At 49.4% G+C, this 17,515-nt stretch overlaps 1 protein-coding gene across 4 annotated transcripts in view; it reads left to right on the top strand.

Annotated features, from left to right (window-relative positions):
* RIPK2 (receptor interacting serine/threonine kinase 2) overlaps nt 1-17,515 on the top strand; it is a 419,608-nt gene that overhangs the window by 108,009 nt on the left and 294,084 nt on the right. For 2 of the 4 annotated variants that reach the window (XM_078687066.1, XM_078687065.1), the window contains exon 1: nt 5,790-6,612. The exons of 1 other annotated variant lie outside the window; for it this stretch is intronic. In XM_078687066.1, coding sequence (XP_078543192.1) covers nt 6,365-6,612 — 248 coding nt within the window. In that variant the 5' untranslated portion in view covers nt 5,790-6,364. Of the gene's footprint in view, nt 1-5,783; nt 6,613-17,515 lie in introns of those variants that run through there. One more of the 4 variants, XM_078687064.1, reaches the window with a different exon arrangement.

Raw genomic sequence — 17,515 nt, 5'->3', positions numbered from 1 at the left:
GTACGAGATAAAGCATCCGCAATGTCATTACACGCCCCTGGGATGTGTTTGGCATAAAAAACACATTTAGCCTCAAACACCTCAGCATTAACCTTCGCTAAAGCCACAAGGCGCTCAAGTCCGTCGCCTTCTGCCTGTTCACCAGCTCCACCACAGTCATGTTGTCTACATGAAACAGTACCATCCGGCTCTGCAGTTCGGCACCCCACACCCCCAGTGCCGCCGAAAGTGGAGAAAAACTCCAAAAATGCTATACTCCGTCCCTGCCTCAACCAGTGAGCCAGCCACTGCTCAGCGCACCAAAGACCGACCCAGAAAAGTCCAAAACCTAACACACCTGCTGCGTCTGAAAAAAATTGGGCCTGCCAGATCATATTATCCTCCAGGAAATCCAAAGCCACCCCATTGAAATACTTCAGAAACGTCTGCCAAACTCTCAAATCTGACCTTACCCTCATCGACAGCCTCACCCTGTGGTGTGCCAGCTACGCCCCAGATATGGCCATGCCGAGGCGCTGATAGAAGGTTCTCCCCGCTCTCACCACTCGGCCCTTTGGGACTTCTTACTCACGAGGCCCAGGTCACCCTTTGACCCATCCATCTGGTTCCCCGTGAGAGGCCTCCACGTGAGTTCCATAGGTGCATCCTCACTATGGGGCTCCTCAGGCCCTGACTCCATATCGGCTCCAGCGCTCTGCTGAGCCGGTTCATGTGCTAAGAGCCCAGGCTGCCTCCTCATACGTCCGCGTGGGCAAGCTCTGTCAAGGGCCTCCGCTTTTGGGCATCAGCTCTTAAAGATTGCCCCGCCCCCTGCTCGTGGCCGATTTCTTCACGGGTGGCAGCTCTTCCTGGCAAGCTGCCACAGCTGCGGCAACTCCCGCAGAAGTGGACCACGGGGGTCGACCCACGCCTGCTCCAGGACACCAAGTCGCAACAAATCTTTGCGGCCCGCTTGTCCGATCACTTGCAGTGCGGGCCTGACAGCCTCGTGATCGGGCATCACCATCCATGCCAGATACACGCAGGTAGGCGCTACGAATATTCAACAACACTGCCTCTTCCACAAGGCCTCACTACACTTTATGTCAAACTGCACTAACTAGCCAAATTTCCCCTAACTTCAACTGTCCCTCCCCAGTGGTGCCAGGTGTCAGGAAGAGGATGAGCCCTACTCTCCTGCACTTTTATATCCCACCCTAATCCCTCTCTCTACCCAGCCCCTTGACCTCCTCCCCACCATGTCCTTCCGGCCCATGCGCGAAGATCCTTGGCTGAAGACTGGTCAGCGACCCTACTTCCCCCGGGGGGTGACATTATCGCCCTCTGGTGGAATAGTTAAGCAGAAGACAACGGGGCTCACAAAAATTGGACTGGATTTGTCCCCTTGTTGGGGTGCTGTGACCTTTTGGCACACTGTGCTAGCAGTAGGAGGGACTGACCTGCTCGTGGTCTTGGCCCCTTCTGCTTTACCCTGAGTTGCCTGGATTTGATGACTGAAGGGGACTTTGCCTGTGACAGGTAGTCAGCAGGGACAGAGTGTTATACGGTACCATGGTGTTATGTATTGAAGATCAAACTGCCTGTATTTCACATTCCTCTGTGAGACAGAGGGGAAGGAAGCTTGCATTCAATGGATGTTTGACATGTTTTCTCAAGTACCCTTGGAAAGGGATGTTGATTGTTGGGTCCTCGTGCTTGCCCCTGCTGGGATCTATTATTGAAGATTTGACAAGATTGTATTCTGGGGGGCAAATGTTCCTTGTACAATGTATATTTCATGAGACAATTGTTATATAGCCGGTAGGCTGATTGCCTTATCTTCTTCCTTTTATTTTCATATCTATTGTCTACCTAACTGCGGTTTTCATTATTGCTTCAGATTTTGGGACTTAAAAAAGTGTGTCTTGATGGAACCACATGAGAGTGTCTGCCTCTCTCTCCATGTGGAGGGGGGTGTGGAGAATGAAGAATTATGCTGTTCTGCTTTGTTGCATGGTGCTATGCACCTTGTGAGTGCACAATGGGCAGGGGTGCAGAGGTGCGCCATAAGTAGCGCCAGAGGCAGTAGCAAACTGGCAGTAGCTGGTTGTGCAGCTTCTAGCGAGGAGTGACATCAGCATAATGTTTCATGAACAAAGGACTTTTTAAAAACAGCGACTTACGAGGGAATGGTCTCTCCATCCATTGACCACACACAGAGCAACTTCTCGTAGACTTGTGAGGCAGCAGTAGGTGCCACATCAGGTAAATGGTTCTGGTGGCACAGTGTACTAATATGTCCACTGTGGTTGCCTGTGTTTGACCTCATGGTCACAGGTTCAAATCCTGGTGGGTCCACTCAACCTTTCATCCATCTGAGGTTAATAAAATGAGTACCACCGAGTTAAGTAACAATAAACAGAAGAGAATAGCTACTCTTGGATTTGATTGCAGATGTTGTGCCCTTTTTGGGGTGGTTTAAGCTTTTGGGCACAGGACTGGCAAGAGGGGGGACTGACCTGCTGGTGGTCCTGGACCTTTCTGCCCTAACCTGAGTTGCCTGGATTTTATGATTGAAGGGGACTTCACCTGGTGACAGGTGACAGGTGCCCCAGCAGGCACAGAGCGTTATGCGGTGCCCTGGTGTTGTGTATTGAAGATAAAACTGGTTCTATTTAACATTCCTAAGTGAGAAGAGGGGAAGGAAACTTGCATTCAATGGATGTTTATGAAATGTTACCTCAGGTACCCTTTGGTGGGGGTGGTGTATATTGTTGGCACCACATTTCTTGCCCCTGCAGGGGATGTATAATTGTAAGAGTTGGTCTGACAGGTTTGCTGTTTGGGGGGCAAATGTGCCTAGTACAATGTATGATTCAAGAGACAATTGCTATATAGCTGGTAGGCTGCTTTACCTTATTGTCTTCCTTTTATTCTCATATATAATGTCTACCTAACTGCAGTTTCATTCCTGCTTCAGATTTTGTGACTTAAAGAACTGTGTCTTGATGGTACCATAAATGCTCCCTTCCTTCTATGCATACTAGCTTTCTGTTATGAGGAAACCCTTTTATTCCAGACATATTTCATGACAGTCTAGGTAAATGATGGCCTAACTATGGGATTATCCAGCTTGGGCATCTTTATGACTGGAATGTGTTTGGAGCATTTAAAGATCTATAGATGTCATTCGTCCTTCACCAGCAGATGTTTTATAAATACCTACAGCTTAGAGATTTCCTATGAGGGCAGAAGGGCGTAAAAAGACCTGAGAAATCTGATATGATGGTATGCTTACACTCTGCTTCTCGGAAGCCAACTATTAGTAATGTATATGCGATACTTTGCCAATATAGAACCCATGATATCCCAAAGTTGCTATCTACATGGAGTGAACTACTGGCTTGGGATATTACTTCTTCAGATATTGTAGCTTCATTAAGTACTTTAGATAAGGCAGTACACTCAATTAGCTTAAATTTGAAGCAATACCATAGGTATGCTATATTACACCCCCAGCCGAATAACCCGCTGGTCAGTGAACAAGGGTAGAGACATAGGGGATAAGGATACATGTCCCAAATGTGGGCTGGTTGCTGCAGAAAGTTTACATATGTTTGCCACCTGCCCCACCTGCCCCGGACTGATATCTTTTTGGAAAGAGCTGGGTCAGATAATTGGTGATCGCCTAGGCTTAGATTTTCAATTAACGGAGGTGGAAATCATGCTTGGACATAAACCCGTACCAGATTTGGCCCTGAGATCTCTTTCTTCCATTATCATAGTCACCGCCGGACTTTGCATTGAGCGGGCATGGATATCTACACCTCCCAGGGCATAAGAATGGTGGGCAATTTTGAGAGAAATATGTGAAAGAGAGATGGCTCTAGCTAAGATCAGAGAAATTCGTACAGGGAAAACAATTCTTACGAACATGAGGGCCCATGGATAAAGGCGTTTAGTAAGATTTAAAGATTACTACCCTATGCTGAGGGTTTCTTCTTATGATTAGACATGTTATTTTTATTTTTTATTTTTGTGTTAACGGCGATGTTGCATCTGTTTATTCTGTTTATTAATTGTATACATATTTGTCCTGTACTCTCAAGTCACTCAGTAACCACATTTTCATATATTTATGTGTATCTTTATATATTTTTACAATGCTATATCTCTTGTTTATTCCCTAAGATAAAATAAAGACTATATAAAAAGAAAAAAAAAGGACCCACATAAGGGTGTCTCCCTGTCTCTCCGTGTGGAGAGAGGGGGGTGGAGAATGAGGCATGATGCTGTTCTGCTTTGTTGCTTGCCGACTTGCACATTGAGAGTGCACTATCGGGGAAGGAGGCAGCACGGGGAGGGGATCATGATTAAAATAAAATTACATTTTTTAAAATCTACCTTACTGCCGGGTCCCGCATCTTTTCTCCTCCTGCTCTCCTGTCTCCGACAGTAAGCAGGCAGCCAGGGTCCCTCCCCTAAGACAATCATAATGCTGTAATACAGTGTTGTGATTGGTCGGGAGGGCACCCAGCCAGGGGCTAGGCATGTTCTGCATGCAGGCTACAATGCAGCCTGCATGGAGAAGGGCAGTGTGTGCATGACTGGTTTGGGCGTTCCTGAGAGGGCCGACCAAATAGTCTTTGTGCACTCAGGAGTGGGTAAACCACTCCTCCTTCACCCGCCTGCCCGCCAGCAAAGCAAACATAAAATGGTAATAACTTAAACTTATTACCATTTTATGTTTTGGCTTCTCGCCCCTGCAGTTCTGAGGCTCTGACAACATCGCTCTGGGCAGACTGCCAGTTGGCAGCCAGTTTTTCATGTCAGAGATAAGTATAGCAGCCAGAGGTCATGGATAAAAACAATGTTACTATCAAAAGCAGTTGCTTCTAAAAAATGTATATATATATATTTGGAAATACTAGTGCGCTTCTAATACAGGACTTCAAATAGCTGATAAGATGACAAATAATATAATTTTGCAGTTAAAAGTTCAGATCCCCGCCACCTAAACTGATTGCTGGCAAGCAGCCCATCCTGACACCTCAGCAGCTAAACTACTGCAGTATGTTGAAAGGCATACATTTCCTGATTCTGGGTGTGAGTAGGTGTCATGTTGATCTTTGTGTTATTTACATTCTGGTACCAGTAGTCCAGTTTTATCCTATTATAAATTCTGGGATAGGAATAAAACTAAAATTCCTCACCCGATCAAAAACTTATGTAGGTAATTACGATACTTGGTGGTTCTTTGAATGGCCAATACGTGTGCCATGCCAGAGTCAAGCCTATTTCCTTTGTAGAAGATGTTGGTGGCCTGGTAATTGATGTAATATTTATGGCATCCTATAAAATCTGACTTCACTGAGTCAGGAGTTATTAGGTGCCACAAAATGCAACACACTTTTTTGTTACAGTTTTATATGGAACTTGGAGCGCTTTAAACGAGCACCAGTTACATTCTAAAAGGCCACGTTTTAGGTCGGCACTGGTAGACTAAGTGATTTGCCCAGAATCACAGAATGTTGAGTCGACGCCAAGACTCAAAGGTGGCTCCACGGCTTTAAGGTCGGCAGCTCCGGTCGTTACGCCACACCACGTCGCCTTCTGTAGAGGTTGTTACATATTTAAATAATGTGCATTCCGTCCCTGACAAATATTGGCAGGCTTGACCTACCCATATTTATCACAAATCTCGCAATTGCGATTTGTTCCGCAAGAAACACCGCAGAACGAAGGACCCAGGGGAAGCCTTCTGGTCTGATGATGCTGTTGAAATGTGGTTTGCAACAGGAAGTAACTTTAGAGAATTGCAATCTTTCAGATCCTGTAGTCGGAGTTTATGGTAGACAGCGCGTAAAGTGTTATTTCAGAGTAAAAAGATAACTAGCCAGACGATGTTTTGTGATTTTAGTTATCTAAAAAGCTGAATAGCTTTTAGAACAGACTGTGGGACTCGGAGTCTTCAGATTTCTCGGGCAGTGAGGAAATAAGAAATACAATGTGATCAGTAATCTTAAATGAGAGAGGAGCCTTTTAAACAAACGAAACAGGGAAGGGCGAGGTCAGCGGCAGAGCTGTTGTGTCTATATCACTCTCATTTGTTGCAAATACCTCTTCTGGTTGTTTGAAAGAGCGAAGAAGACTGCCTGGGTTTGGAGAGTTTGAAAACAAGAGGGAGAGAGACGCATCGGATGGCCACTTTCGCTTTCGGTTTCGCTTGTCTATTCCAGGAAAAGCACACCGGGAACCACGCTTCAGTTTGAGGAGGGATAGCCGAGTTTACTGGACACTGCTGTCCTGGACGTGTACATAAATGTATTCTGGTGCCTGAGCCGTAAGTACACGCCTAACTACCCAGCACGGCTCCATTTGAAAAATGAACTGGAGCCAGGAGAGCAGGAAGAATTCAACTTCATCGTCGGTGTCGGACTCCTCCGGCTGGGAGAGTCCAAATTTACCCGGGATGATATGCGGCTCGCTTCCGTTTCTCCCTCAATCCAAGCTGGAAGTCACGCGCACCATCAGCCAGGGCCCCAACGGCACCGTGTCCGAAGCCCGACATTCCGACTGGAGGATTCGGGTGGCGGTAAAACACATCCCGATTCTCCGCCCCGTACTGGACACGTAAGTGTTTATATCTTGAACTCGCAGCGCGTTGTTTACTGTGTAAGGTGCCCACCTGGCGCCATGCCACCGGGCAACAGTCGTGGTGCTTCCTTCCTTGTACAGATTGTTTGCAAGTGTGTGTAGTGAATGTGGAGCGGTTAAAATGGAAGACTACAACTTCCAAAATGCATTAGGTTGATAATGGGAAGCCCTGGAATGATGTACATGATGTCATTTGTGACGTAATCATCATGTAATATTTTCAGCGGTACTATAGGGGCAAGAGGCAGAGAAAATTCAGGATGTACATATAGGCTCTTCATTTAAAAGAAAAACTAAGATTAAATCAGTATTTTGAAGCTGCAGACAACCTTCTTTCCAAATTGCTGTGGAATGCTTCAGGCAACTCAAAATTACTTTGGGATTGTAAAAGTTTTTTCCAGCCCTTTCTACACAGCATCCATTAGTTTTGTGCTAGTATTCTTATTACTTACGTTATGTTTCATTGTATACGTATACGATTTACACCTTTTATTTTACATAAGTCATAGGCAATTAATGGTTTACTTTTGCGTAATCAGAGTTTGGGAAGTGTGACGACGGGTGGGAGACCTAATGATAAAGTGGCACTAAAGTGAATTGCTGCCAAGTGGCCTCACATCATTTGTGACAACTTCAATCGGCCTTGCTTTTTATCCTACGTTGTGTCTTATGCTTATTGCGATGACAGTAACTAACAAGCTTATGAGAAGCAAGGCTGGCAGTCTTTTACTGCCAGCCTTGCTTCTCGTTAGCAAGTACTATACGTTCAAAGTGCGTGTTATGCACCGATTGCAGGTTTTAAAAATACGTGAATAAAAGGCATCGTCATTTACAATGCCAATAGCTCCAACTCTCGCAAATGCAAGACCTATTGCATTGCAAATGCTTGTTTACCTTGTTATGGTCATACAATTGATTGAATAAAGTGTTACTTACTAAACTACACACTCTTAACTTCTGTATATTCGGAAGGCGGTGAAGGAGGTTTATGATCTGAAGTGGCCTCTTGACTGTATATGGGCTTCACGAAACAACAAACGAATGCAGTCTCACAGAACCATAAAGCAACTTTTTTTGAAGTCTGCTTTACTATTTTATTTTTCACGTGTATGACTTGCGAAAGTGCAACTGTGCTTAGAAGTTGCTGAAAGTGCCACAATTTTAAGCTGTGGACGTTGGTAATAGCACTTTAACCTGCTTTTAAAGGCCAAATAAAATGTATGAGGGGATTTTTTTTTACGTGTTAGTCTGCGTGGTGTCGATAAGCTAGTTTCTTACATTCACACCTTGTTGAGCCATCGTCACAGATGAACTCGCAAGCGGTACTTTGAAAACACCCTCTGGCCACGTTATAAACCTATTTGATGCCTTACAATGTTTGAAAATACAGGCGGGTGAAGTGGCCTCACAAAGGGGAGGGACTCCATACACCCGTGTCAACAGCCCCACCTCCAGCACCCCACCCACCCGACCGGTGTCCTGCTTCTGGGGTTCCGGCAGTAATGGCTTCCTCTGACACAGGCCTCCGCGTGACGCTCTCCTTGACTCCATACACGGTACACCCGAGTCAAACGCCCCTGCTCCCCCCCCCTCTCAATGGTAGCTTCCTCCAACACAGGCCTCCTCGTGACGCTTTCCTTCAAAGCCCTCGCTGCCAGGTGAGCTGTGGCACGTGCTGACACAGGCGTGATTAAAAGCAGCGGCTCCTGGAATGTGCATCCCAAATGTCTGCGTGTCTGAGCAGATTGGGGCTCGTGCAGCTGTTTGTGAACAGCTCCCCTCCCTTCTTCGTTGGGGGGGGGGGTGTTCTATCAGGTAGGAAGAATTTCCTAAATAAAGATTGTCCTGTCTCAGAATGATTCCATGATACACAGAGACCTGCCGGGCCCACAGGACATGGCATGAGTGCACGCGGAGCTTCAAAGGGCCCCCGCGCGCCCGCTCCTCTATCTCTGACATCAGCCGCTCTATCAATCAATCAATCAATCAATCAATCAATCATAACACTTGTATAGCGCACTACTCACCCGGGAGGGTCTCAAGGCGCTTGGGGGAAGGGGGTTGCTACTGCTCGAACAGCCAGGTCTTGAGTTGTCTCCTGAAGGCGAGATGGTCCTGGGTCAGCCGAAGGTGGATGGGGAGGGAGTTCCATGTCTTGGCAGCCAGGTAGGAGAAGGATCTTCCTCCGGCGGTGGCTCTTCGGATACGTGGTACGGCAGCGAGGGCGAGGCTGGTGGACCGTAGCTGGCGGGTGGGCGTGTAGAAGGTCAGGCGGTCGTTGAGGTACTTGGGGCCCAGGTCGTGGAGAGACTTGTGTGCGTGGGTGAGGAGCCGGAACGTGATCCTCTTGTTGACGGTTAGCCAGTGCAGGTCTTTCAGGTGGCCAGAGATGTGGCTGCGTCGGGGGATGTCCAGGATGAGTCGGGCGGAGGCGTTCTGGATGCGTTGGAGTTTTTTCTGTAGCTTGGCTGTGGTTCCGGCGTAGAGGGTGTTTCCGTAGTCCAGCCAGCTGGTGACGAGGGCCTGGGTGACCGTCTTCCTGGTTTCGGTCGGGATCCATCGGAAGATCTTTCGGAGCATACGCAGGGTGTTGAAGCACGATGAGGAGACGGCGTTGACTTGTCTGGTCATCGAGAGGGAAGAGTCCAGGATGAAGCCCAGGTTGCGTGCATGATCGGTTGGCTCGGGTGCGGTGCCCAGGGCGGGGGGGCCACCAGGAGTCGTCCCAGGCGGAGGGCGATGGTCCCAGGATGAGGACTTCCGTCTTGTCTGAGTTCAGTTTCAGGCGGCTGTTCTTCATCCACTCGGCGACGACTTTCATCCCTTCGTGTAGGCAGGTTCTGGCGGTGTCGGGGTCTCTGGTGAGGGAGAGGATCAGCTGGGTGTCGTCGGCGTAGGAGATGATGTTGAGGTTGTGTTGGCGTGTGATGGCTGCAAGAGGTCTCATGTAGACGTTGAAGAGGGTGGGGCTGAGTGAAGATCCTTTCGGAACGCCGCAGATGACTTCGGTAGCCTCGGATCGAAACGGGGGGAGGCGGACTCTCTGTGTACTTCCGGCGAGGAACGAGGTGATCCACTCCAGTGCCTTCTTGGATGCCGATGTTGCTGAGGCATTCAAATAGGGTGCGGTGGCAGACAGTGTCGAACGCTGCGGAGAGGTCCAGGAGGATGAGGGCAGCAGTTTCCCCGTTGTCGAGCAGGGCTCGGATGTCGTCGGTGGCTGCGATGAGGGCGGTCTCGGTGCTGTCGTTGGCTCTGAAACCGGACTGCGAGGGGTTGAGGGATCCGTTCGTCTCGAGGAAGGCGGCCAGCTGTCTGTTGACGATCTTCTCGATGACTTTAGCAGGAAAAGGGAGGAGCGAGATGGGGCGGAAGTTTTTGAGGTCGGTGGGGTCTGCTGTTGGTTTCTTCAGTAGGGCGCTGAGCTCGGCGTGCTTCCAGCTCTCCGGGAAGGTGGCGGTGTTGAAGGAGGTGTTGATGATGTTCCGGAGTTGGGGTGCGATGGTGGAGTCGGCCTTGTTGAAGACGTGGTGTGGGCAGGGGTCGGTCGGTGATCCGGAGTGGATGGTGTTCATCGTGCGGGCTGTGTCCTCGGTGGTCACCGTGGTCCAGGTGCGGAGGGTGGTGGTGGGGGGTGTTGGTTCGCCGGTGGGGTGCGTGGATGGTGCGCTGAAGCTGTTGTGGATGTCGGCGATCTTGTGGTGGAAGAACGAGGCGAGGGAGTCGCAGAGGTCTTGTGACGGAGTGATGTCGTTGCTGCCGGTGCTGGGGCTGGAGAACTCCTTGACGATGCTGAAGAGCTCCTTGCTGTCGTGGGAATTGTTGTCCAATCGTTCCTTCAGGGATTTCTTCTTGGTGGTGCGGATAAGCTGGAGGTGCTTGCGGGTGGCGTGTTTGAGAGCGGTCATGTTGTCGGTGGTCTGGTCGAGGAGCCAGGCTTTCTCGAGGGTGCGGCAGGTCTTCTTGGAGTCCTTGAGTTCGTCGGTGAACCAGGATGCCTTCTTGCTTCTGGGTCTCCTGGGAGGGTTCTTCAGTGGTGCGAGGGCGTCGGCGCAGGCGGCCAGCCACTGCGTGAGGTTGCAGGCTGCTTCGTTGGGGTCCGTTGCGCTGGCGGGTGGGTTCTGGCTGAGGGAGGTGGTGAGCTGGTCGGTGGTGATCTTACTCCAGCTTCTGTGGGGAACCTGGAGCGGGTGGTGGTGGGTCGTGGTTCTTCTGAAGCTGAAGTGGACGCAGCTGTGGTCGGTCCAGTGGAGTCCGGTGGAGTGGCTGAAGGTGATGTGCTTGCTGGATGAGAAGACGGGGTCAAGCGTGTGGCCGGCGTAGTGGGTGGGGGTGTTGACCAGTTGCTTGAGTCCGAGGTTGGCGAGGTTGTCCAGTAGGGCGGCGGTGTTGCGGTCCTTGTTGTTCTCCAGGTGGAAGTTGAGGTCTCCAAGGAGGATGTAGTCAGCGGAGGGGAGGGCGTGCGGGCTGATGAAGTCCCTGATGTCTTCGCTGAATTGTGTGCGTGGTCCCGGGGGTCTGTAGACGAGGGTGCCTCTGAGGGTCGTCTTTGGGTCGGTGTGAATCTGGAAGTGGAGATGCTCGGCTGCAGCAAAGGTGTCGTTGGAGTCGGCCGTGATGCGGATGGTGTTCCTGTGGATGATGCGATGCCTTCTCCGGTCTGGTTGACGCGGTCCCTCCTGATGATCTTGTACCCGTCCGGGATGGCGATGGCGATGTCGGGGTCTGAGGAGACGTTCATCCAGGTTTCCGTGAGGAAGGCGACGTCTGGTGATGTTGCGTCGAGGAGGTTCCAGAGTTCCACGGTGTGTCTGTGGACGGAGCGGGTGTTGAGCAGGATGCACTTGAGGTGGTTGCTGCTGGTGCTGGGCTTGGCGGGTGCGGTGCAGGTTCGGAGGCAGGTGAATTTGCAGGTGAAGGGTCCGTGGATGCGTATCGGGGTAGCTCGGCAGCAGGCGGGGTTCCGGCCGGTGTTGAGTGCGTTGAGGGCGGTGGGGTCGTAGGTCCGTCGGGTCGTCTTGCATCGGTGGGTCTTGCCAGGCGCGGACGGGCGCAGACGGGCCTGCCTTTGGCACGCCTTCGGCGCACAATCGGCGTGCCCGCTGCGCGTCAACGCTGCGCGTACGAGGGGGCGACATAAGAAGGAGCCGGAAGGGAGGAGCAGCTGGGTGGCGGGAGCGGGGCAGCGAATGGGAAGGAGGGGGCGGGGCCGCCGGGTGGCAGTGGCGGGAAGGAGGGCAGCGGGCAGCTCAGCGGCGGCTGGGTCGCCCTGTGGAAAAGCGCGAGGAGGGAAAAAAACGAGGAAAACAAGGGAGAAAAATGAAGGTAGCAAGGGCACAGCAGATCGTAGTCAGCAAGGGCACAGCAAAAAAACGAGGGCAGCAAAGGGCACAGCAGGGAAAAAAAACGAGAAAAACGAGGGAGCAAAAGGGCACAGCAGACGGAGGCAGTAGCAGGGGTGTGTGGGGGCGACCTCGCCTGGTTACAGGCTCTCCTAATGGAACAAGCACAAAGTGCGTGTTTATGCACCGCTTGCAGGTTTTTAAAACATATAAATAAAAAGCATTGTCATGTACAATGTTAATAGCCGAAACTGTTGCAAATGCGACAACTATTGCATTGCAAATAGTGTTTTTTTCCCACTGCACATAGTGGGCAGGTCCTGGCCTACTTAGAGCAGAAGCTTCTATTCCCTGTCACGAAGATCTCAAGGTCCAGGAGCCACATGTGTGATATTTGTCAGCTGTGGAGCAAAAGCTAATGTGTGAAGAGGAAGGTCTATATCTGAAAGTCACAGAAATCGCTACAAACCACTGAGACTGTCCTGGAATAAGACTGTGCCCGTGGGCGGGCGCAAGATGTGCTTTTTATGTGGCAGGTTAGGTTTGTGACGCCTTTGATAGAATTGGCTGAAGTCCATCATTAATAAATGAATGTTTCCAGTCAATGTCTTCGTGCGAGGTAGGCCAACATTGTATTTGCTGAAGTCAACATCTACTAACGAGACCGCACAGTTTTACAAGGAGCTCCCACGCCTGTCAGTCAGTTGTCTTTAGTTAATGATGGGGCTATGACTCTTCATTTCCAAGTTTCCTTATAAAGGGAATTAGGTCTAAATGTGGGATTTTTCAGATATGATTCACGTTGGCAGCATAAGTTAAAATTTACCAGGCCCATTTTTGTTGCATAGGAGAGGTGCCCAAAAGCATCCCTTTTGGACGAAAGCTAACAAAACAAGCATATGGTGCTACGTTTAGGCAGTGGCATGCTATCTTTATTTTGTATACTTTTCATGTTATGCTTGAAGTAAAAAAAAAAAAAAAGTTGACCAGTGATCCAGCGTGCCATTCCAGACCTATGGGCTTTGCCATTTTGGTATTGTATTAAGCAAAGTGTTTTTAAAAAAACATTTTGCGCGGTTCCCTGAAATGTATAAAATGAATCAAATCTTTTTCCCTCCCTCCCCCACCCCCAGCGGCCTGGCTGCTGCGTCCTTACGACGACCCAAACACGATTCAGTTTTCCTGTTTCAGTCACTGGTGGCCACTCAGCTGGGGTGGATATTTTGGTAAGAATGGGCCACCCACCCACCATGCACAAGCGTTCTGCCTCACAGCCGCTGGGGCCAGAACTCACTAAAGTCAGAAAAAGGGCTGGCAGGCAGTAAATGAAATGCTGACAAGAGCTGCTCTAGGTGGGAGGTTTGTTTTTACTGATTCATTTACCAGAAGTAAAAAATACTGGTAAAAAAAGTTCCCACTCAGGGCCCAGCCCTCCCAAAAGAACAAGCACGTGACATTTCCACACAGTGAATCAGGGGCTGAGACGGGATTACACTTCAAACCAGTTAGTTCCAGCCAGGAGGCAGCAAAGATGCCCCTCAAGTCCCCCTTTGTTTCTTAGACACTTTTCAAAAGCACCTTCTACCCCCACCCAAACCCACTGAACCAACGCCCCACAAAGCACTTTTTTCAATTATACTTCCTTGTCCCTTTCACTGATCCCTGCCCTGTGAATGACATGCGAGCACCCGCCATGAAACGGTAAATGGTGCAAAATGGTTGCGAGAACACAAAGCTGTTGAGTGTCTTTTCACTCAACAGCACGTGGCACCGAGCTGCCTGCAGCCCCCGCGGTGCAGAGGTGGGGACTCTTAGTATAGCTACTAGTTTGGCCACCTAAAGCTCCCCTCAAAGATCGCCGACACAATGGTTATGCTGGAAATGTAGGCCTACAGTTTAATACGAAAAGAGACACTACAAGTCCCTGAATGCAATGTGCTCATTGCCCAACAGCGAGGACCGAGCGAAGGAGTCGCAGGGCTAGAGGTATCTTGATAGTACAGATACCTACACTTAATTACAGACAGGGAAATGTGCAGACGGGGGATGGGGCAGGGGTGCAGGCCCTCAGTACAGATACTGGGAACATTCTAGAAACAAGTTGTGATGTGTCTTGAAAGTTTGGGAATGGCAACACGTTTTCAGTACATTCTCAAACGTGAGGTATCCCTTTTCACTCTGTAAATGGTAGGAGATTTACGCCACCCCTGGCTGGAATAAATGTACAGTCAGGGTGAGAAGGGGAATGGATCACCCTCAGATTTGCTGTGGTTGCAGGGAAAGGACTGTCTCCACGAGGGGGAGAAAAGCTTACCCACAAGTGCATTTGCACAGGGAACGTTATCAGTGCTGCGCGGAGTTCTTCGCTATGGAGAACTTGTTGCAGCTGGAATAGGAGCATGTATAAAAAGCCACATGAACTTTCCATAAGTACGCCTGTAAACCTGCGCCTGGCTCAGCGCTCCCGGTGTATTCCCAAGAATGTAGGAAAGGTACGTTCTGTCTAAGATCTTTCTTTGCGAACTTTTCGTGAATTGGGCCCATAGTGTCTATAAACCAGCCTTTTACATTAAAAATAACTTTAATCTCGCAACATTGACTTTTCATTCACCAGAACCTCGCAGCATAATTGAAGGTCACTTAGGGAGGGATGCGCGCGAGCCTCCTTAGCACTCCCTGACTCACTTCACGCATAATCAAAGGAGGGTAAATCCTACCAATAAACTCCAGAAAATGAAAGTGTGGGGTCTCGTGGCCTCCAGGAATTCCATTACCGCTTTTTGCTGCATGCCATGCAAGAGGTTATTTTACAGTCGGTACCGTCTGAGGCCCGTTCAGCTGATCCCCACCCCCTCCTATGACACGTTCGTGCCTAGGTGAGCGGTTGCCTTTCCGTGTTTCTCCTTGCGTATGTAAACCTGACAAACCCTAGCACAATATCCCTCGCTGTTCACCTGCAGTCCATCCGTCCCCTCGACCACTTCCCCAAAGATGTCTGTCTTTGACCGAAACCTGATACGAATTGTGTCCACATCAACAAGCCGTGAGCGTGCATGCTCCCGAACTTCCGGTTTCGGGATGTGCACGCTCACGGCTGTCGTGGGGCGGACTTCCGTCTTCTGCGAGAAGCCCGCGCCCACGGAGTAGATGGCCCAGAGGAGCGGTGGCAGCAGAAGTCAGGAGTGGATGTGGTAAGAGGAGGGGGCGGCGGTGTGTGTGTATGTATGTATGTGTGTCGTATGTGCGCGTGGGGGTGTGTGGGGCGGGGGGTGCGCGTGTGGGGTGGGTGTGTGTGTGTATGTGTGTCCGTATGTGCCCGTGGGGGAGAGGGGCGGGGAGGGGTGCGTGCATGTGCCTGCCTGCGTGTGTGTGTGTGTGTGCATGTGTGTGTTTGCGCACCTCAGAGAATCTGAGGCAGGGGTTGTGCACGGCGCTGGCCTGGACGTGCGCGTCCACAGAAACCAATTGCAGCGCGTGCCCGCCCCCTGTCTCAGATTCCCAGGAGACGGGCGACAATAGTTGTCGAGCTGGACAATGCTTCGCATTGTTCTCCAGCTCGACCTAAAAACCCTGTTACCCCCAGAACTGCTGAGCGCTAAAACTCCAGGACTGGATGTAAGTGCATCGAAGACATGCGGTCCCTTGCGAGCTCTGGAAATTAAAAGGGGGGAGGGGTGGTAGGCGTCGGGGCACAAGTCCTAAAAAAAGAAGTGGGGGGGAACGCTCTAATTTAGGTGGTGTCACAGGAAGTGACTTCACGGCAGGAAGTGACTTCACGGCAGGAAGTGACTTAACATGTGCAGCAGTTCTATCACTTGCACATATTGCAAGATTTAACAATTGAAGCTGCTCAGTACTTAAGCCTGTGGCTTAAGGTCCCTGTATAGGGGACTTAACAGCCCAAATATGGATTAAGTTTGGCATACAACTACATTAGTCAAGCCATTAAGTGCTGTAAGTGAGGCATACCAAAACAAGGCACCATGAACAAAAGCAGAGTTTGTGCGTTGAAAAACCACCAAAGAAAACCACATGCTAGAAACTACAATAGTGATTATCAAAACTATAAAATGTATTACACTACCTAGAACACCACATTTAAATATACTGACATGTTTAATACACTGTGACCATGAGAAAAAAAATGCAAGGTGCACTCTGTACAGTTTCAACCTGATACTCTGTACATCTGTTATTGCAGACATTATGGGACATCTTATACTGCCACAGGATGTTTGACCATGGAAAATTTGTGAGACCGCTTAAAGCATTGAAAACCATCAATTGGAAAACGCCCATGCATCTGCATATCTTTTATTGTGCTGGGTTGTAGGATCTACCTTTCTAGACTGAGTATCATCTGCATGGCGATGCAACCTCCTGTTGACACACAGCATTGGATTCCAAAGAGGCAGAGGAGGGCCCATGAGGTTTATGAACATTAATGAGGAAAGACGTCCGATACCAAGGCAGTTTCGTATGGGTGACATTATCATATTCATTGTGCTGAAATGTTAATGTTAATGTTATGTGGTATTTATAAAGCGCGAAACTGTCGCTCCGAAAGGAGCATCCTAGCGCTATGGAAATGGAAACCCCTTTCGCAGTCACTTGAAGTCACTGGAAGTGTATTTACAGCCCTCAAAACAGGTTGCAGTTCCTCTGGAACTTCATTACCACCATTATCAACATAGTCTCTGAAGCCTTCAGATATGCCTCTATAATTAAGAGCGAATCTCCTACACAGGCTTTGTAGTTTCTCCTCACCTTCATACCATGGGCTCTCAATGTCATGTGGCCACTTCTGTGGGTTGATAACATCTATCTCTGATCTAAGAGCTAAAAATGTATCTGTCCGAGATGATGTGGCTGACCTATTGCATGCAGACTGTGCATACAACCTGGAGTGCAAGTTATCTGCCAGATTTTGATAAAACTGGGGAAGGTTCACTTTTACCTGCCCATGTGAGTCCTCCCAACTGATTGGCACTTCTCTAAATCGGCCACTCTCAATAGCTTGTTCAGCCTCCTTCCTGTGTGTCCCTGAAAACTCCTTAAGCTTTTCAATTAGCGCCGAGACACCCCCGGGTATTTCTGCGCTCTATAAATCGCAAAAATAAATACATAAAATAAATTGCCCTTACTGTACGATTGATGAGCTGGTAAGCTCGTGGCAGAGTTACTTCATCCCTTTGAAGTGCTTCTGACAGTGTTCCAATTTCATGAACCACATCTGCAACACCGGCGAGATTCAGCAAAAAAATCAGATGTCAGGATTTTATTCAGCCCGCTGAAAGTAGCCCAGGTGTTTGCCATCACGAGAAGTACTCAAGCTGGACTGAACAAAATGCTTGTGAAGGGCTGGGTATGACTCACTGCTCGTATTGCCCTTTTGCTAGAAGCAATCCACCGGATGGAAAATACTCGCCCAATTTTCAGAATTGCAATTTCTAACTCTTTCGCACATGCAGAGAGTTCTCTTGGGATTTTTGGGAGACTGGTGGTACACGGCATACAGTTTTTCGAAAAATGATGCA

This window comes from Lissotriton helveticus, chromosome 4_1, assembly GCF_964261635.1.
Source record: "Lissotriton helveticus chromosome 4_1, aLisHel1.1, whole genome shotgun sequence".
In the NCBI taxonomy this organism is placed as follows: Eukaryota; Metazoa; Chordata; class Amphibia; order Caudata; family Salamandridae; genus Lissotriton; species Lissotriton helveticus.
The sequence above is the reverse complement of the archived record's forward strand: the minus strand, read 5'-3'. Positions and strand labels throughout refer to the sequence as shown.